The sequence below is a fragment of the Cydia fagiglandana genome, chromosome 21 (genome assembly GCF_963556715.1).
Source record: "Cydia fagiglandana chromosome 21, ilCydFagi1.1, whole genome shotgun sequence".
NCBI lineage: Eukaryota > Metazoa > Arthropoda > Insecta > Lepidoptera > Tortricidae > Cydia > Cydia fagiglandana.
Window position 1 is genome coordinate 4,986,314 of NC_085952.1, and position 21,591 is coordinate 5,007,904.

The 21,591-nt window shown below is 37.0% G+C and overlaps 2 protein-coding genes across 4 annotated transcripts in view; one reads left to right on the forward strand and one right to left on the reverse strand.

Annotated features, from left to right (window-relative positions):
- Positions 1-21,591, forward strand: part of LOC134675171 (protein phosphatase PP2A 55 kDa regulatory subunit) — a 228,153-nt gene that overhangs the window by 126,016 nt on the left and 80,546 nt on the right. The gene's annotated exons all lie outside the window — the stretch shown is intronic.
- LOC134675152 (uncharacterized) lies at positions 1,986-20,896 on the reverse strand. Of its 3 annotated transcripts, none has more exons than XM_063533324.1 (7): positions 20,788-20,896; positions 7,829-8,017; positions 6,112-6,235; positions 5,080-5,270; positions 3,297-4,754; positions 2,802-2,903; positions 1,986-2,132 (listed from the first exon to the last, which is right to left on the reverse strand). In XM_063533324.1, the coding sequence occupies exons 2-7, from the start codon at positions 8,009-8,011 to the stop codon at positions 2,001-2,003; spliced, it is 2,190 nt and encodes a 729-aa protein (XP_063389394.1). In that variant the 5' UTR covers positions 8,012-8,017; positions 20,788-20,896; the 3' UTR covers positions 1,986-2,000. The 3 variants fall into 3 exon arrangements, with proteins under 3 accessions (XP_063389394.1, XP_063389396.1, XP_063389395.1); XM_063533326.1 differs by having other exon boundaries at positions 20,866-20,884; XM_063533325.1 differs by lacking the exon at positions 20,788-20,896 and adding an exon at positions 8,462-8,491.

Below are 21,591 nucleotides of genomic sequence, written 5' to 3' on the forward strand. Positions count from 1 at the left end.
TAGACATTAGAAATGATTTACATAACGATATTAGGTTGAACTTACGTACTAACTATAGGCCATTATATCAAATAATTATCATATCAATTTAATAATGTGTTCAAAGTACGCTATAAATTACGGATTAACAAATGTGTCGTTTCATCTGATAAGGGTCTTTGGTGGTTCTCAATAAGGTCCAATGTGACAGAGATGCAATCAGAAATAGGTAATCCTTGCTGACAACCCACGAAGCTGTATCTTTTGTCTGAAAACATCACAAATCGAGCGGTAGGTTTATCTTACATCATGAAAGTGCTAAAATGTGGCGTTCCATGCCTTAAGGGTCCTTATGCGCATGCACATGGAGTATAAGGTCCCTTCAGGCACGGAACGTCACAAATAATACAGTCCTTTAATGCTTGGTAGGCGAATAAACCGGTATCAAGAAATTGACTTAACGTATAATTATACCCTTACCAAGTAAAGTAGATTGCTTATGGTAATTATACTAATTATTAATAACATTAAATCGCAAATGCAAAAACCATGATGTACAGTCGCCATCAGATATATCACAGCGGCCGAGGTGCTCATAAATATCTGAACACGCACTCTAACGCCCTCACAATAGAAGCGTGTTCAGATATTTGTGAGCGCATTGGCCGCTCCGATATAACTGATGGCGACACCATCATCGTCGTCATTGAAAAACTTTCAAAAGTCAGTTGTTTTATCTCGTGTACAGTCGCCATCAGATATATCCCAGCAGCCAAGGTGCTCACAAATATCTGAACACGCCTCTATTGTCAAGGCGTTAGAGTGCGTGTTCAGATATTTTTGAGCACCTCGGCCGCTGCGATATATCTGATGGCGACTGTACCAAATATTAATAAATCGGTCATTCTAAAGAAAAGAAAACGCTAGTGTACATTTTTACCGCTTACATTACGTTACAAAACATAGACGACTTAAATCTATAATATGTACTACACTTAACGTTAATCAGTTGAATCGTAAAACTAAAATTACCGATTTTAAATCTTACAGTAGGTACGTAGGTAATTTGGAACCGGTTTTAGATTGGCACATAATTCAGTCTATACAATGGATTACTGTTATTCATTAACCGGTAAATCAAGAAAAAGGAGAAATTTTTCGGCAACCGGTATATGGTAACCGGTAAAAAAATGAAAACTTTTATTCTAACTACGGGTTTAAGTAACTAGGTGTCTGAACCGGTTAATTGATTAACGGATATTTCAAATTAAAAAAAACATACGGTTTCGATCTCTAGTCATCTGCATTTTTGCTTTAAATAAAAATATCGAACCGGTTAATAGATAAACGAGTATTTTAGTTACAAAACACACCGGTTTCTCTACATGTAGCTTTAGAGACAAACTTCGTCGATCATAATCGGCATTTAAGAGCTCCACACTAGCATTTTTTGACCGTCGGCGTCTAGTCAGCGCTATGGAGAATGACGTCGCTGTGCAAAGGGCCTACCGCGAACCACGTTCGACGTGTTGCCTCCCTGTCACACGTACGAGTTTACAAGTGCGACAGAGAGGCAACACGTCGGACGTGGTTGACGGTAGGACCTCAGTTGCGCCAACGTTGCGTCGAGCAGAGCGGTTACCGCGAAAACCGAAATTCGCAAATTGCGGGGATCTTTCTCTTTTACTCCAATGAAGGCGTAATTAGTGACAGAGAAAAATCCCCGCAATCGATTTTCGCGGTTATAGCCCAGCAGCCATACGACTAGACGCCGACGCTCGGAGCCATTCCACGGGCTATCCCGTACAAACGAATTTAATTTCCCGTGTTGCGACTTTTTTTCGTAATTTAAAGCAGGCGATTATTTATTTGTGCATATTTTCGGCCATTTGTCATAGAAAAGGAAACTCTTAACTTGCAAATCTTCAGAAAATTCGCGTTTGTACGGGACAAACGGTAGATATTTTATTGGAATGCTCCGGGAGACGCTAGTGTGGTGTGGCCCTAACAGTATGACGTGTTTAGTCGTCCGAGTCGTCTCCGAACATGTGTCCCACGAGCATCCTGGTGAAGAAGTCGAGCTGCATGCGCTGGCGCATCTTGTGCTGCGCGATCATCGGCACGTACTCGTGCAAGCGCCATGACGCCGACGTCTGGGAAACAAACATAACTCATTTTTAGGGCCCCCCCACATCTAGCGTCTTTCGAGAGTCGGCGTCTGTCAGCGTCTGGTCAGCGCTATGGAAAATGACGTCGCTGCGCAGTTGCGTCGACGTGGCGTCGGCAGCGGCCATAGAGTTGTAGACGCCGACGCTCGAAAGACGCTAGATGTGGGGGGGGGGGGGGCCTTATACTCTGGCAAGTCGGCTTTGGCATAAAAAAAAACCTACATTTTCTAGTTCACCGCCTTCTTGCTATCAAAGCCTGCTTGCCAGAGTAACTCGCGCGAAATGTTTTAGAGAACCTAGATCTCCATTTTCAAGCACTTATCGTGTTAAGCACCGGCTCGGTATAGCTGGTGAAATTTTATGCGCTTTTCCAGATGCCATGCGATAAGAGAGCGAGAAAGGCAATTAGCCTTTCCATATCAATAAACTAATAACCTTTTATTTCTGTTTCTACCGAACCAAACCCCAATGAGCAATGGCGTTCCCAATAGTGTTTGGACCCAATTTTTGAATTGGTTGTTTTCATTTAAAAAATTGGGTCATAATCGAAACGCCATTTAAAAGCTTACTTCAGAGATATTAATATACAGTTTCTCGCGCTACTAAGAGTCGTAAATCAGGGCCAGGTAAATTAGATAAATGTAGAAAAGGAACCTTAGCTTCACGGTGCGCAGTGCTCTTGAGGTGAGCGTCCATGGTGGGCCACGTGGCCTCCAGCTGGTTGCAGTACCCGCAGTGGAACAGGTTCGCACGGATCTGGAACGTAAAACCGGTTAAAAAGGTCTTCAAATACGGATCTATTAAAACCGGTTAAAAACGTCTTAAGGAAGTCACTAAAAGTCCGTACACAGCGGGAAGAGGATGATAACTGGCGGGAAAAAATTCAAGAAATTGGAACCTTATGTCATTTTAAGTTCAAATTTCTTCAATAGAATATCTCGAGTTATCAACTTCTTCCCGCCGTGTCATATGCGCTGAAAGTACTATTTTTAATGTACGGGTTATTGACACAAATGTCTTAACCTAAGTAAACCGGTATAAATAACCGGTTAGTTTTCATTTAAAATAATAAATTGCGGTGGTGTATTTGAAATGAATCAGGACGAAATCACATTCACAAAGTCAAAATGAAAAAGCATTTCAAAATACCTCTCTAATGAATTCCGAATCCTCTGACGAAGCGACCATAGCCTCGTTCATTGTCCTCTCATGTTTCGGCGTGTTCTTATGCCTGTCTATCTCCGACATGGCGACATTCACCTCGCAAGCCTGGCACCTCAGCTTCGCCCCATTCTTCGTGATCATCAGAAAACTCAGTATATTCACCACATACTTCTCATTTATCACAATGTCTTTCGAGAACATGTTTTCAACAGTTATAACACTGTCTATGAAGACATGGGAAGGCGTCATAGTGGGCGCGTTGACCGTTGATTTGACGGTCGTTTTGGCGATTTTACTCTTGTGTCCTGTTCCGTTTATGTGCTCCCTCATGTTTTTCATTGAAGCCGGTATTTTGGTCACGCAGAGGCGGCAGAATACATTGCTGTTGCCAATGTTGTGTGTCAAGTTGTGCTGTTTTGCGAATGCGTCCACTTCGTCTTCTTCGCGATTGGACGCTACTGACGATGCTCGTGATTCTCTTTTTTCCTGCTTCGGTTTAGGGTCGTTCTTGTGAACGGGGGCCGTAAAGAGGTTCGTTGCCGATTTCGTTTCACTTCCAGTTGGGAATGGTCTCACCTCTTTTACTTCTCTGGCTTCTTTGGCAGTTTTCTTCTTATGCTCTTCTATATGATCTTTAATCACGTCATAATCGAAGTCAATATTCTTCGAGCATTTCCTACAGTACGCCCCTCCGTCGATCAAATCCAGCTTGATATCATTCTTCTGAAACTCACTTGCGGAATCAGAGATTCTGCTCATGTTTTCATTCGGATCTTCGCCATTTTCGAGTTCACCGTTTTGATTCCAAGCTTGTCTCTCTTTGTGCATTTTGAGTAAGGTTTGGTGATGTCTGCTTTCGATGTGACCTTTGACAGCGCTGTCATCCATGGCCCAGTCGCAGAGGATGCACCATTGCTTGCCGCAGACATCTCTGGTGATATAGTTCACGGCTCCTAATCCTTTGACAATGTCTCTATCGGTTTTGCCAAGCGCATCCTTGCCTCCTTTTCCTGGTTTTTTATCTTCCTTCTTTGCAACTTCAGCCGTCTTTATTTCCTTCTTTTCGGATTCTTTTACTTCGGACTTATTTTCTACTTCTACTTCTGTTTTCTTAGGTTCCTCTTTAGATTGTTTTTCAGGCGATTTCCTTGACTTTTTCGTTGGAGGACTTTCAGGAGATATGCTAGGTTTATCATCCTTTGCTGTTTCTTTCTCAGCTGTCTTTTGTGATTTTTCTTGCTTTACATCTTTTTCCGAGGATTTACTCGCCGCTTCATTTTTTGCCGTTTCTGTACCGTTTTGCTTCTCATCGTATTTTGTTTTGGCAGATACAGAGCACTGTTGGTACAGTTTCTTGTGATCGGCGTCTTCAAAATGCTCCGCCATTGTGTTTTGAGCGCAAACCATGTTGCACGTCAAGCATTGGAATGTGGACTCGTCAACCTAAAAACAATATTTCTAAAATGTATAATAATTAGGTTAAGTATTTGTTAGTGATAATTTAATATTGCACTCAAAACCACTTAACGGTTAATAAGTGGCAATAAAAGAATAAAACCGGTTTCCTAAATACCGGTAATTGTATTTAGGAAACCGGTTTTATTCTTAAGGTAGAAACGGATTAATTAACAGAGACTTAATGAGTAAATGATGATAAATATAACCCATCAGTGAAAAAGTGAAAGGTAAAGTGATGAATGATTATCTTTTTGGTCATTAACTCAATGATGCAGATGTTCATAGTGACGAAAGTTTACTTTATTCTTACCTTTCTATAAACATTATTTCCCTCGCCTATTTCAATCTCTATTAACACCAGATTGAGAGCGTGCCAGGTGTCAGTCCGATGTATCTGTGCGTTGTCGAACTCGGCGTCGCAGACCGCACACGTGTCGTCGATGAGGCCGTGCCACGCGTTCTCGTTGATCAACACGCTGTCGAACGCTAACACGCCGTTGCCTGTAAAAATAACAGTCGTTAGAAATACAGCTGCGGAATACCTACCGCCAAGGGGAGAGGGAGAGAGAAGAGAGGGAGTGGAGTGGGCGATATGGAAAGCCCTTAACAGACTTAGGGCCAGTTGCACCAACCACTTTAGACAGACTGATCAACATCACTCGGCAGAGAACTATGAAAATTCCCATACATTGAAATTTAGCAAACACTTTAACGGTGACACCGACCATTAGGACGGGAGTTGGTCGGAAAAGTTAACCTCCTGAGATGGGAAATTGGGCGACAAGGTGATACGTTCTGCGAGTGTGGAGTCCCCCAAACAACAATACACATGAGAAAACAGAGACAGTGTTCCTTGTAGTTGTGCTCCAATAATGCCTCTGTCTCCCTACCGCGAACCACGTTAGACGTGTTGCCTCTCTGTCGCACTTGTAAATTCGTACGTAAGTGTGACAGGGAGGCAACACGTCGATAGTGGTTCGCGGTATGCCCTTAGTGTAGAGTTGTAGACGTGTATAGAGTACACTGGCCGTTTTGTACGCGAATAAATTGCTACGCGCGTATGCTCGATCTGTGTGTACTCGGCTGCTTAGATTTGTTGTCGAAACAGTTTTAGGAATTTTCCAATACGGCGGGACGGGGGTTCGCGAAGTCTACAGCTCACAGAGCCACTAGTTTACTCTTATAAGCGCCACTTGCACCATCCCACTAACCCGGTGTTAACCGGTTAAACCTGGAGTTGCCATGGTTACTCATACAATTTGACACTAGGTTAACGGTTTAACCGCTTAACCCCGAGTTAGTGGGATGGTGCAAGTGGGCCTAAGTAATATGAGTCGCTTACCCTCTCTCCTCAACGGTCGCGCGGACTTGTTCTCTCGGTGCGTGGGCTCCGCCACATGGGGGCCCACTTTGGCGGCAGTTCGCATGAACACGTTGCAGTACTCGCAGTAGTAGCCTTTCTTGACCTGAAGCATTTTATTTAATACAGCGTGTTTTTTTTGATTTCCGTTAATTTCAAGGGTGCATTCCTGAGCTTAAATCAAGTAACTTTCACAAAGACACCGATGTTCTAATTAAGTCCATTTCGGAGATAATCAATAATTTATTTTTTTCCTATAAGGCCTCTACAAGCGTGTACACTTGCCTTAGGGCCGGTTTACATATTGATTAGTATTTAGAACGAATTCATACATTTGCTACTAAACTTAAGTACATCTCGGTCGATTGATGTATGAAATGACATTGATATGTCACAGATTTCAATTGTTTGGTTGAGTTAAATGTAATGCCCGTGTTACAACAACGCTATATGCAACATTTAATTACTTTTTAAACAAAAAAAAATCCAAAAAAGAAAACATACATTTTTTTTTTGTAAATTAACTATGCCGTTTACTTCTCTTAAACGTACTTAACCATACCCCGAAGTTAACGGAATTCAATAAAAACACGGTGTATACTTAGGGCACACTGAAAATTCCTGGAACTGGCCACTTAGAAAAAATAAGTCGTCTCATATATCAGAATCCATAAACTTTCAGTACGGCCCACGTATTTATGCCCTTATTTCATCCTGTTTATATATATTAAATGTGTATTCGGAAGTACACAAACATGAGTTACAATGTCACAGCGCATGAGCTTTTATTATAGTTCGTTTTTTTAGCATTAGAAAAAGACTGCGATCTTGACGTGTTTAATTGAAAAACGCTTTTTAAAAATCAGTAACTGTTACTTACGAAAGCAAAAGAATGTAAATAATCGTATATGATTCATAATTGTTGCATATTTGCCGTGACTTATTTTTAAAAGTGTTTTGCAATAAAAAACACGTCAAGGCTGTTTACCTTTTCTTCAAATGCAAAAAAAAAACTACTATAGACGAAGAAACTAAAATATCTAACAACAATTCTCATTTCAGATTTTTCCTATAAAAACAGAATCGATTGAGACCATGACAAAATAGGCATCAGGGCTAGCCTCCGATAAATGTACAGTCGACGTCAAAAATATGTTTACACTTTTGCACCTTACTCCATTGTAATAAGGCTAAAAGTGTAAACATATCTTTGACGTCGACTGTACCTAACAGCGAAGGTTCGTATGTAGGCAGAGAACGCCACAATCACGGCAATAAGTCCGCCTTTTATGACTTACATTTATAGTAAGATAGTATTGTTTACATTGATTATTTGTATCAGTTCCGGACATCATATCTTATCATTTTTATTTATATAAGAACATACCTAATGTTTAAAACATAGAGGGTATTTGTTATAATCAGAATCAATAATGCATTAAAAATAGAAATACCTACAGAAGAGTGACAATCTTTTTAAGAATAATTATGTTTTCATTGCAATGCATTAGCTTTGTAAAGTCTATGGAACAGCTTAGGTTTGAAGGCCTTTTCCACAATAGTCTTATTTTGATTTTCGTGACAATCTAGTCTTCGATATCTGATATCTGTCACTAAAATCAAAATATCTAAGACTAGCTGCATGCCAGTCTATCTTATTATTTTTATTAAACAATGTAGTACACATGTAGAAACATACCTTTCTAACACGGTCATCCTTATGCTTGTCCAGAAAGCTGGTGGCATCCAGGTTCTTCTTGTGTATGGGTTTGCCGATGTGCTGGATAGCATCCTCATCACTCCGGAGCTGGGACTCGCAGGCCAAGCAGAAGTAATCCACACACCCCGTCAGTATCGAGTTTTTACTAAACACTGAAGACATGTTCACCTGTTGTTTTTTTTTTTAATTAAGGTCAAATGGAAAAAAAGGATAAAATATCAATAGGATTAATAATACTCTACTCAGACCGCCTAGCATTACTTGCGATGTCGCGCGCGACTCCTTACTTTAAGTCACGCTATATGGAGTTGCACACGAAGTCATGCTAGGCTAGGCGGTCTATGGTCTAGTATTTATCCCCAAGTTGAGAATTCAAGTGTTTCCCTGAAGTTTCTCACCAAATTCAAGACACTGATTTTATTCTATTTTACCTTTTCTACAAAAATTGGTATTTTCATTCCAACATGAAAGTATAGCAATAATATTTCACACAATGTCAGAGATAGATGATGGTTAAAGTAATGAAAATGACCCAAACAAAAATATTTTATGCTGACACACACAAAATTATTTGGTGACACTTTATATTTATAGAAACACAATTAAACATACCAAATTTAAAACAGGATAAGGTCACAACACCTCTGCATTATAAACTAAACTAACCTTCATTTTGTAAACATGTAGTAAAACTAAAAATAATTAAAATCACATTAAGTAATGAGTCTTGATAAGCACCCACTCAGGCAAAACAAAGTCCCTTACTGACTCAACAGTTTGTATTTGAGCTCATTTATCAACAATGTAATAAGTTCATTTAAATATAGACTTTAGTTCTTTGGATTAAGAACTACAATGGTTCAACAGGATATTGAGCAAGTTATGCTTTTAGCCTATTAGCTCAATAGTGGGACCGGATTTTTGCACTAAAAGTTTTGATAATTCTAAAGTTGAAAAAGTGATACTTATCTGACATAGGACATATTTTTAAGCATATATGCTATATATGATGAAAAGTTAGAACGAGCGTTAGATATAAATTAGGTATTTATATATTTTTAGTTATGATTTTTTAATATTGAATTAAAGTGCAATGTTTAAGTTCCATTGTTTATAATATGTATGACGCTTTATAATGTAAAATTATTAGAATTTTTTTTAACGTGCTTCTTTGTCAAACTACAATTAGCTTATTATTTTGTCGATATTGAATTAAAGTTTAATAAATCCACAACAACATATCTAAATTTATAAGTTAATAGGCAAGCTAAAAAGCTAGAAGAATAAGATATATGCTTTAGAATTAATATGCGTTTTTTGTCCTATAAGATCTAATATTGAATTAGAGTCTGTAAAAATAAGTCTAGTACTATAAAATAATATACGCAGCCATATTATGGAAAGTAAGAAATTTCTGTGTGTAGCTTGCATTGTAATAGTAAAATCTAGTTAAAAAGGCGCGAAATTCATACATACGCCGCGCTGGTCCGTCAGTCGCCGGCGCGGCGCTCGAGGGCCTATCATAGCCTACCTATACCTCGCCCCTCGCCCCACCTCCCGCTCAGTAACACTGTCTGTCTTTTCTTATCATTCATTTGTTTGTTTACCGTGCACATATATAAATTAGATGCGGACATTACGTGAAATTAAAATATCTTATTAAGTAAAAATACCTACAGCTGATCAATCAGATCTTGTCAGTAGAAAGAGGCGGCAAATTTGAAAAATGTAGGCGCGAAGGGATATCGTTCCATAGAAAATTTGAATTTCGCGCCTTTTTTTAGTGACAAGATTTGCTTGACCAGCTATATTTCATTATCTTGACTAATATTGTAATAAAAATGTACAAGATATTCACAACTATTTTTTACTAACATAGTTTGTCAAAGGACTGTTTCATTTCAAACATAGACAGGGAGAATCATCATACTATCTTTGACGTACACTAGTACTAGCACCCAAAAGAAAAGGATGAATATAGTTTTTTGTTTTTATTTACTGACAAATTGGTTTGACCAACTATACCTATTTCTGGTTCCTATTGTCATGTCCTGTCCTATTCAACGTCAATATCATAATATGTATATTATAAACCAACTGCTCAATATTACACGGTATACATCCTGAATATACAATAAGGTAAGTGGCCTCACTTACCTTATTGTATATTCCGTGTGGGCCGTATATGCCTATATACAGCCCACCTTAAATTAAAATGGTTTTTTTTTTAATAAACAGGATATGAAGTATGAAAAACTCACTCAAATAGGTTTCTCATTTATTTAAGTTTCTTCATTATACCAAAATAGTTATAAAAATATTACGATACTCTTGGAAAATATACCTTTTATAAAAGTCCAGTCATGGGCCTTATTGAACACTACCAGTGTATTACTTAATCCCGCAAAAAATAATCATTTTGACATGTGACAGTTTTTAACTTAAGAGTTATACATATACAAATAACAATATTTGATACTTCATAACAGGAGGATTTATTTATAATAAGTAAAAATAATTATTTTGGGTCTTAATAACTAAAGATATAAAAATTGTCTAGTTTACGCGAAAATAGTAGGTAACTAAACATAAATCTTTATTAGTTACAGTAGTCTCATCTTTTAACATCTGGGGGCACGGCAGTGCCCCGGCCAAGACGAGAAAAGCGCAAGGGCACTATCTACCTTTTCTCGAAGCGCTTCGTCGTTTTTTGGAACCCTCATAACTTGGGGTTGGATTATACCAGTTAAACAAAGTTCTCGGACTTATTAAGCATATCAATTGCATAGCTCTTATACTTTAGATTTTATTCATATCTAAAAACTTCGATTTCGTCACTGACTCACTCACTTGATGATCATCAATACCGGGTACTTCCTGAAGTCCTCTAAGAAGCTGAAATTTGGTATGTAAGATAGTTTTAGTACACAAACAACAAATAAATTCAAAAAAAAAATTATCCCTAAGGGAATGAAGATGGGGTTTCATTTTGTATGGGGAATCAATAATCGCTGAACCGATTTAGTTGAAATTTGGTATGTAGATAGGTATTGTTATGGGGAAGGATATAGAATAGATTTCAACCTCAAAGTTTACCCTTACGGGGTGAAGGCAGATTTCAACCCCAAAGTTTACCCTTACGGGGTGAAGGGTTTATATGGGGAATCAGTAAGAAGTACATTGTGTAACAGATGCCCCCAGATACTTATTTCAGGATTTTTAATAGTAAATCACCCCCAACCCTTTAAATTAGGGGATGGAAGATTGTCATAAACAACTTACAAAAAGAAGTGAAATCCCATCAAAAACATTTTGATGTAAAATGTTGCCCAAACGAAACCATAAGGCTCGCACTGTCAAAAAGTTATCAGATCTCTTGCCAAGCTTCTAACTCTACAAGCCCTCTAACTTTACTAGCTCTACACCAAAAGTGTGTGGCTTGGCCGTTTCGTTTCTACAAGAACTATTGTATGTAAGTATAATACAAAAACCGCCCAAATGCGAGTCGCACTCGCGTTCCAAGGGTTCTGTACATTACACAATTTTTAACAATATATTTTTTTTAGAGAAAAGTGAGTAAAATGTCTTTAAAAAAACCCGTAGGGATCGGAAAACTAGGTACTTAAGTCCGACTCACGCTTGACTGCACATTTCTAATAGGTTTTCCTGTCATCTATAGGAAAAGAGCTAATATGTGTATTTTTTTCATAATTTTAGACCCAGTAGTTTCGGAGATAAGGGGGGAGGAGAATTGTCATTTTTGCGTATTTTCTTAAATAACTTCTGAACTATTTATTTTAAAATTATGAAAAAATATATCTGAGATTCTTACAATGAGCCCCTTCATTTGATATATATATATATATATATATATATATATATATATATATATTCTTTTTTTAATTTATTGAACAATAAGCTAAATAAAGTACATTTTGGAATTCACGGGCCTACAAATCCCGGTCTTTTGATAGGCTTGCGTAGGGATATAGATCCAACACGTAGAGGCCCCTTGGAGAGCTTTAATGTCATGTAGAAAGTACATTATTATTACAAGACCCATCGTGGGCAAAACCTTGAGGAGGTTTGTATGCCGATGGGGAGTTCGAGAAAATAACATGATAATATACATATCTATCTTATACTAATTAAAATTCTAACAAAATTCTCTTATATTAATTCTTATTCTAATTCTCTTATATTAATTATAACAAGATATAGTTTTTTTTTCTTCTATTTATCATTCATCTCAAAAGTAACCCCTTTATTTGAATTTCTATTATTTACTTTACATGTATGTCCTTGGGCTATAGACTTACATGTGTATACCAAATTTCAACTTATTGGTGCAGTAGTTGCGGAGCGAATAGGCTGTGACAGACGAACAGCCAGACACACGAGTGATCCTATAAGGGTTCAGTATTTTTCCTTTTGAGGTACGGAACCCTAAAAATAATGAATTTAATAAATTTTTCACCTTATGCCCATGTGGCGGTAGCAAAACAGCCAAGCCACATATTTTGACTAAGGTGTAGAGTTAGTGAAGTTAGGGCTTGTAGAGTTTGAAGCTTGGCTCGACAAGAGATCTGACAACTTTTTGACAGTGCGAGTCTTATGGTTTCGTCTTAGCAATAAAATTTACATGAAAATGTGTTTGGTGGGATATTTTTTTACAGTATAAATATTTATTCGTAACAGTAAGTATTATCAGTACATCTGGTGCTACATTACGACACTGGTGCTATAATAAGCACGTTAAAACACTCCCTTTGACCGTGTTTTAAAATTCGTCACTCGTTGCAAAATATCTATTTTTCGCAATTCTATCGTAAAAGAAAAGAAAACTAACGAAGAGGTTTTACGCATACGAGGGCCACACTGAAAGTTTTGCGTAACTTTTGAATAAAACCATTTATAACCATAATAATACATTTATTGCTTCTCAAAATGTTTCCCTTTACATTCTATGCACATATTCACTCGCTCGGACCATTTTTGGAAGCATGAGGCCCAATCACTTGACTGCATGTTTTCGACGTGGTGATGAAACGTAGTAACTGCCTTATCCGGGGTCTTAAATGTCAAACCCCAAATTAAATCCTTAATTTTGGGAAATAGATAGAAGTCACAGGGTGCAATGTCTGGATTATAATCCGTATAAGAGACATTTTCCACGTTTTCGTAATTAAAAAATGTTTTTGCCTTTATTGCGGTATCGGTGGACGCATTATTATGACGCAGGAGGATGCGGCTTTTCGGTCGTCTCTCGCGGTCTTTTTCAATGACTACTAGCCACGTCAAATTAAGCCGAATTTGGGCAAGCTGCGGAAATAATTCGTGTAGTTTTGAAAATTGGTACAGGCATACCTTGTGGTGTCTAGATAAACATACTAAAAGTCCTCGAGGGTAGGGGGTGTGCTGGGGGTGTAGAGGGGGGTTGAAGGTACCTTTTTTCATATTTTTGCTCATATCTCGAAAATGTGTACGAATTGCATTATAATTACTTCGGACAAAAGTTTTAACATAAAATTTACTACAAATTTGGTTATGTTAATTTTTACTCTGCGATCAATACTTTAGGAGCTACAGGCTGTTAAAGTTAAATAAGAGATAAAAAATAGACGGTTTAAAAAAACGTCGTATTTTCATAATTGTTCATCATAAATAAAAATTTTAATTGAGAATAAGCAAGCTAAGCAACCTGCTGATAAAATATAAAAAAACCGGCCAAGAGCATGTCGGGTCATGCTCAGTGTAGGGTTCCGTAGTTACCCGTCCGTCAAAATAGACTATTTGTAAAAACTCAAAAACTGCTTAATCAATCGATTAAGCAGTTTTTGAGTTTCCTTCAGTTCATATAGCAAACCTAATCAGGTTCGCTATATTTTTCTCTGAAAGTCTTTACTAAGCTTTACTTTCACGATTTTTTTCATATTTTTTGGACCCATGGTTCAAATGTTAGGGGAACTAAAGTGGAAAACACAACTTTTTTTCTTTCAGATCGATTATTTCCGAAAATATTAAGCAGATCAAAAAATGGTTCTCAAAGACCCGTATTCGTTTTAAAAGACCTATCCAACGACATCCCACACTATAGGGTGGAAGCGAAAAAAAATTTCATCCCCTTTTTAATGTACGGCAGCCACCCTACAAAAATATTTTTTCTAATTTATATTTTACAACTTTGTCAGCGTAACTGATTTATATATTAGTGTCAAATTTAAACATGAAAACTAGAAAAAAAAATTATGGTGGTTGCCCTACATTAAAGTGGGGATGAAATTTTTTTTCGCTTCCACCCTATAGTGTGGGGTGTCGTTGGATAGGTCTTTTAAAACGAATAAGGGTCTTCAAGAACCATTTTTTGATCAACTTAACATTTTCAGAAATAATCGATCTGAAAGAAAAAAAGTTGTGATTTACCCCTTAGTTCCCCTAACTTTTGAACCATGGGTCCAAAAAATATGAAAAAAATCGTGAAAACATAACTTAGTAAATACTTTCAAGGAAAAATATAGCGAACCTAATCGGTAAAGCTGTTTTTGAGTTATGGCAAATAGTCTATTTTGACAGACGGGTAACTACGGAACCCTACACTGAGCATGGCCCGACATGCATATGGCCTATTTTTTTATATTTTATCAGCAGGTTGCTTAGCTTGCTTACTCTAAGCTAATTTTTTTATTTGTGATGAACAATTACAAAAAAACGACGTTTTCTTAAACCGTCTATTTTTTATTACTTATTTAACTTTAACAGCCTGTAGCCCCTAAAGTATTGATCGCAGAGTAAAAATAAACATAACCAAATTTGTAGTAAATTGTATGTTAAAACTTTTGTCTTAAGTAATTATAATGCTATTCGTACAGATATTCGAGATATGAGCAAAAATATGAAAAAAAGTACCTTCAACCCCCCTCTACATCCCCAGCACACCCCCTACCCTCGAGGACTTTTAGTATGTTTATCTGGACACCACAAGGTATACCTGTACCAATAGTGTTGAGTCGCTCACTCGTGAAGCACCTCATTTGTACCGCTCATTTTGTTAATTTGTCGCAGTACTTCATACCGCAAAAATGTGTTACATCACACCTCTATTCATTTTACTCATTTACTCGCGCGCATCACAAACACCTCTTGCCACACAAATCATTCACACACTTCAAATTTCAAAAAACTCTTATCCTTTCAATTTCACTCGCGACCCTGAAAACTCATACGGTCCTCATAACCTCGCAAAAGAGTCCCTGGATCGCGCGAGGCGCTCGAGGTGCTCACCCCTCACCCGCTCGCCGACACTCGAAACTCAAATGAAGAAACGAGTAATGGACGTAATGGTCCACACTGTCAACTGCCGAACTACAAACCTTATTGCAACGACAAAAGGTCCACCGAGAAAAGCGTTGAGTTTGTACCGCTCACCGGCTCTTTGTGACATGAATACCTCAAAATGAAACAACGAATTAGAAATATCCAAAGAGGGAGTGAGACAGACACGCGCCGTACTTCAATATCGCCTCGCGTCACCACCGAAAATACGTTAAAAATTAAACACGAAAGACAACAAGCGTAAGCGCTGCAAGCTTTCATACATCTTACGCCTTTTTGATCCTAACTTACGTGTCAAAATGGCGCGATAAATCAATCTTCAAAACGAATTTCGACGTGTTGCTTCTCTGTCGCACTTGTAAATTCGTACGTAAGTGTGACAGGGAGGCAACATGACGAACTTGGTTCGCGGTACGCCCTCTGTATACCAGGCGGGCATTTACGAAGCTTGGTTAGAAACAGAAATCCTTTAAGTGACTAAAATATTATTGAAATATAATACGGTAGCGTACACAATTTATGATAATTTCAATAAGTTTCAAGTTTATTAAATAAAAAGTAAGTATAATTTGCATAGGTAAAATAAACATGTAGATGTAAATTATACCGATTTAAATTTGCAATACTTTTTATTAACATTCTTTGTAAACGTCTTCGAAGTTCGAACTGACAAGTTATGATTATGACATATTTATATTTATTTTGTCCGTACTTCGTTCTAGTTCTCTAGAGCTAATTTTAGTTCTCTAATACCTAATACCTAGTAATAATTCTTATAATCATAACAAAATATGGACATAGTTTTCGCCAGTAAATATACCCGCGGATCTTCCTTGGTGCCTTTTGCATGAAAAAATGAAGTGTAAATGTAGACGGTGCGGCCGGCTCGAATGGTGCTTTGTTTATGTTTATTATCATATTGATGATATTACTGTTAAATTATAGGTGGTAAGTTAGTCACTTCTATATAATAATGATTGTGAAAATATTGAATTTGTTCTCCTTAGTTTGTTAAAAATTGTGGTAGTTTTATGGTTAATAGGCACTTATGAAATATATCACTACATATTATAAAACAAAGTCCCCCGCCGCGTCTGTCTGTTTGTGGGTTTGTTTGTATGTTCGCGATAAACTTAAAAACTACTGGACGGATTTTCATGTGGTTTTCACCTATCAAAAGAGTGATTCTTGAGGAAGGTTTAGGTGTATAATTTGCTAACCCGTGCGAAGCTGGGGCGGGTCGCTAGTGATTATTATACTTAAAATTATATCAAGTAGCAAGGAGGAGGTCTAAACAATCTAACAATAAAAAAGAGCTACATTAGAACAAGTTTCATAAAAGCAGCAAATTAAGTTAGGTACTTTATGTTCTTAGTTTGATTCTAAAATTATCTTTCTCCTAAAAGTTCTATTCTTAACCTCCAGAATTGCACTCCAATGAAATATTACTACTTATTTATTTATAAAGGAAGTGATGAATACATAAATATGTATATACATTAAATATTTTTGTTGCCGTTGGAGTTAATGGAATAGTCGATGCTGAAAATATGCTAGTACCTCACCTCATTTGAAGTAAGACATTGTAACACCTCATTTTAGAAAATGAGGTACTCATACAAACTCATTTTAAATTGATGTCCTACCCATCACTATGTACCAATTTTCAGAACTACACGAATTATTTCCGCAGATTTTTCTAATTTGCTTAGGCTATACGGGCACACAAATGGTAGTGTACTACTCAGTATTTAACGTTCTTTTATTATTTAAAAGTACGGTACAAAAATGTCGCGTTTAAAAAAAACAGACGATCAAAATGTTTGGCAACGCAAGGCTTGTTGAACTTCTATGGGCCTCCTGTCACCTTCGAAAGACCCATTGACTGGACTAATGCCTTTTTTCCGGATCGTAGCAATAAATCCAGGTTTCATCTCCTCTAACGATGTTATATACTGCATTTGAACTTCCTTGCTTATACTTACGCAGCATTTCTCGGCACCAGTCAAGAAGTACCTGTTCTTGGACTGAAGTTAATTCGTGAGGAATCCAAAGACAACAAGGCTTCCCGACTTTTAAATATTCTTGTAAAATCTTTTGTATTTGTCTCATACCTATCCCTAATTGTCCTCAAATTTCGTCATAGGTGATTCGTGGGTTTTCTTCAATGAGTCGTCTCACAGTAGCCACATTTCCTTGAATGATCGCCGTGGACGGTCGACCTTCACGAAAATCATTATCTAGAATAATACTGTCTCTACTAAATTCATCATACCAACGCCTCACGATGCTCAGATGTGGTGCTTCAATCCCAAAAGCATTTTGAAGGCAAGCACTACACTCTTGCGGAGTAAGCGAACTTTTAAAATCATAACAAAATCATAGCTCTAAAAATATTTTCGCGTTAAAGCCACGTTCAACGCACTGACTTACTTTGACAAGCCATTAAAAACAAAAGACGATCGATTTGTCGCCAACATTTGTCACATTCCATAATCGAAAGCCTGTATTTTTTTTTTATATACAATTCATAATTTAAATGTTTACCAGTGGCCAGTAGTGCAAAACATTCAGTGTGGCCTATGTAGTAGGAGAGAGGAGGAGTTTGTTAAGAACTATAGACAATAGAAGAGGAAGGATGCTTGGGCACCTGATACGACACGACGAATTTATCAAAAATATCATAGAAGGGAAAGTTGAAGCAAACAGGAAGAGGGGAAGACCAAGGAGAGCGTACATGGATCAAATAAAGGAAAAGATCAAAGTCGTGTCGTATCGGGCTGTCAAAGAGAAGGCGGAGGACCGCCAAACATGGAAATTGCTCCACCGACAAGAGTCATACTCTTAAATATATGATGATGATCGTAAATACCTACCTATGTATTAACAAAAAAAAGTCACTTGTAATTAGTTACTGCCTTTAAAAAGTATAAGTGCCTCAATGTTATTAGACTTTTTGTTTCTTTAAAACGTCTTTAGGTCAATAAAGCAAGTGAAAAAATATTAGAGTTAGACCAAGAAAAGTCTGCAGCAATTTTGACAGCCCACGCAGTGCAAGTGTTATTTATAAGTCATAATTTCATAGAAGTTTCTTCAAATCGACCTTATTAATAAGAGATTAAAAATATTGAAAATTATCTTAAAATATTTTAATCTAATATTTCATCTCATACGTTCAATAAGGCCCGGGACTAGACCTTTTTACCTGCACTGACAGTGGGCCTTCTTAGCAACAAGTACAAATTCAGAATAATTGGGAATAATAGGGAGCAACTGCTATTTTTGAATGCTGGGCCTTGTTACCCGCCGGGCCTCATATGCCTGCACCTCACCTACCTTATTTATTTGTTTTACAAGGGGAAAAGTTGTTGATTAACCGCTCGTGCTAATATTGGTACCCAAACAAGCGAAACATTTTTTTTTATTAAATAGGAGGCAAACGAGCAGACGGATCACCTGGTGGTTAGCGATTACCGCCGCCCATGGACACCCGCAACACCAGAAGGGTTGCAAGCGCGTTGCCGACCTTTAAGATGGGGGTCTTTGAAGGTTTGAAGGTCGTATCGGACAGTTCATTCCACAGTTTGGCTGTGCGAGGCAGGAAGCACATTCACAAATTCAAACATTCTAAAATTGACCACGAGCGTAGCGAGTGGTTCGTAAAGTTGAACCTTGAGCGTAGTGAAGGTTTCAAGGGACGAAGGTTAAATAAAATTTTCACCACATCAGCTCGTAAAGGCCGTCTTGATTGTTCGAAACGGATAAGAAAAGTGGCATTTAATTTGATGCAAATTTTGAGTTGTTACCGTAGGTAAATTGGATCAGTTGGTTGGTAATATTGACTTTAAAATGATAAATATTGAATAACGTTAGTTTGAAATTGATTTTATGATAAAGTAAATATTATCGGAGATGATCGCTCTTAAAAAATATATGTCGCAAGTCATTTATAACCTAAAAGCGCCAAATTACGCAAAATTATATTGAAATGACACCTGTGTATTGAATTTGAAGAATACTTTAACAAGGGTAGTTATCTGTATGACAATGCACGTAAAATAATTTTCAAATGTATCTATTATTTCTATACTTAACACGATAACGAATTCTACGTAAACGAAACCGCGGGCAATCCCTAGTACATATAGAAATAAATAAGGGAAGGTAAGTTTCCATTAGTGTACTGTGTAAAATAACTATTTACCATTGATAATAATTTTATAAACGCTTTGCGTATTTTTAAGGGCACCGCGCTAACCGCTAGCCCGCGACCGTCGATCGCTGCCTCCTGCCACGGCGCACAGCGCGGCGCGCGCAAACGCCGCGCGTTTGAAATGTAACTTAATATAAGCTCGGAATGCATACTTACGTATCAGTATTTAGTGTCGCCGTGATTTTATATTTCTAATCTTTTGTGTGAGAAGTAAGATCTTTATTATGACCGTGTAATATTAACTCTACAAACTTTAATTCAATATTGGCTATACTGCTTAACGAGAAATCAATATCTAGACAAGCACATTGTCTACATTTCTAACTTTTTACATGTATACTAAGTTGATAGATAATATCGTAATTTTGCAATATGAGCTACTCTAATTCAGTATTTACATAATAATTCCTGTTTTTACGTTCACCAGAAAGCAGCTGTTCCAGATTTCTAAAAACCGAATATTGTGAATAAATTAAAGTGTTATTGAATATGTTAAAGTTTTTTGTAACTTTAATTTTATATTTACATAGTTATTTAGCAAAAATTGAAAATTTAAATATGGCCGAACGCTCCACCTAAAATTTTCTAACTTTTTACATGAATGTTATTTAACATGCTTACAATAACATATCAAAAAAGAAAAAACTTTAATGTTATCAAAACCCATTTTTGTTCCACCGCTGGTCTATATAGTACAATCTATGTTAGGAAGTTTAGCTTTGATCCAATTTAGAAATAATTTATTGTGGCTGCAGTATGGAAGTTTCAGTTTGTACTTGTATTGAAAGATGAGTACCTACTACAATGCTAAAGTAATATTTTGAGTATTTGAGTGTTATTAGGTTAACACATCCAGTGCCACAAACCCGACTATCGGGTATTTTATGATTTCGTTCCCAAGATAGGCGACCCGAATCGGGATTGTGGTACTACTGCTTTGACGAAATTGTTTTGGCTTGGCGTGGATAAAAAAATTTAAAAAAGTTTTGACTGTTAATGTATTGGTAGGGGGCTATTCATAAATTACGTCATTTCAAATTAGGGGGCGGGGTCTGGACCTCGGATGATGATAGGAGGAAACGGGGTCATTCGAAGCATGATTTTTGAATGATTTTAGGGGGCCTTGGAATGCAAGCTCAGGTATACCTACCTATGTAAAATATGGAATTTTATTTCTCATTTCCTTGAGCAAAACATATTGTCTAGTAGAGTAGAAAAATATGTATATTCTTAAATGATAAATAATGTTCTACTTACTGAGCAAATCCGACAAAAGCAGTTGTATTGTAATATTTATGAATAATTAATTACCTTGGCAAAGCGTGCACTACGGGGTTTCTGAACAAACTAAGCCTCTAAGCCATGATTAACTTCATTTTATAGATGTACTTACGAATGAATTTGTATTTTTTCATTGGGCGACAAATGCGCTTACTGGAATCCCCTTGTTTACTTTCTTCGTAAGACAAACATCAATTTTAAAAAGGTCACTCTTGAAGAAGATGCGTACTTTTTAGTATTTATATTAATTCTAAGACACAGTTCGCATTATAAAAATCTTTTCTTTTACAACGTATTTATTTTCAAACAATAAGGGTAAATTTGAAAAATGGCAATGACAGACATGACAGTTTCATCAAGTTGCCAGTTTTAGAAATGAACGTCCATAAAGTCCATAACATTTTACATCAAAGTTATTTTATTCCAAACCGGTGTTCTTTAAAGACAAAAGATTTACTAACCCCCTTATTCTTCGAGCAACACCGGCTTCCGACACGTCCCTTATTTATAAACGTTTACTTTAGTTAACTTTAGTTAACTAGCCGATAATAATCGTTTGTCCCTTTCTTATTATTTTTATCGGCTTATCAACTTTAGTAAACGTTTATGAATAAGGGGGTTAATCTATTAATATAGCTGGTCAAGCAAATATTGTCAGTAAAAAAGGCGCGAATTTCGAATTTTCTATGAGACGATATCCCATCGCTCATACATTTTTCAAATTTACCGCCTTTTTCTACTGACAAGATCTGCTCAAAGAATATAATACTCTGCTTGACCAAGTATAGTTTCTAATATGGTTGTGGCGAACCTTTTTCGGTTGCTTACCTCCGCCTGCGAAGCAGGCCGCTAAGTCAACAATCATATACTTATATAGTTCGTTTTTTTAGCATTAGAAAGAACTTGCAAGAAGGTA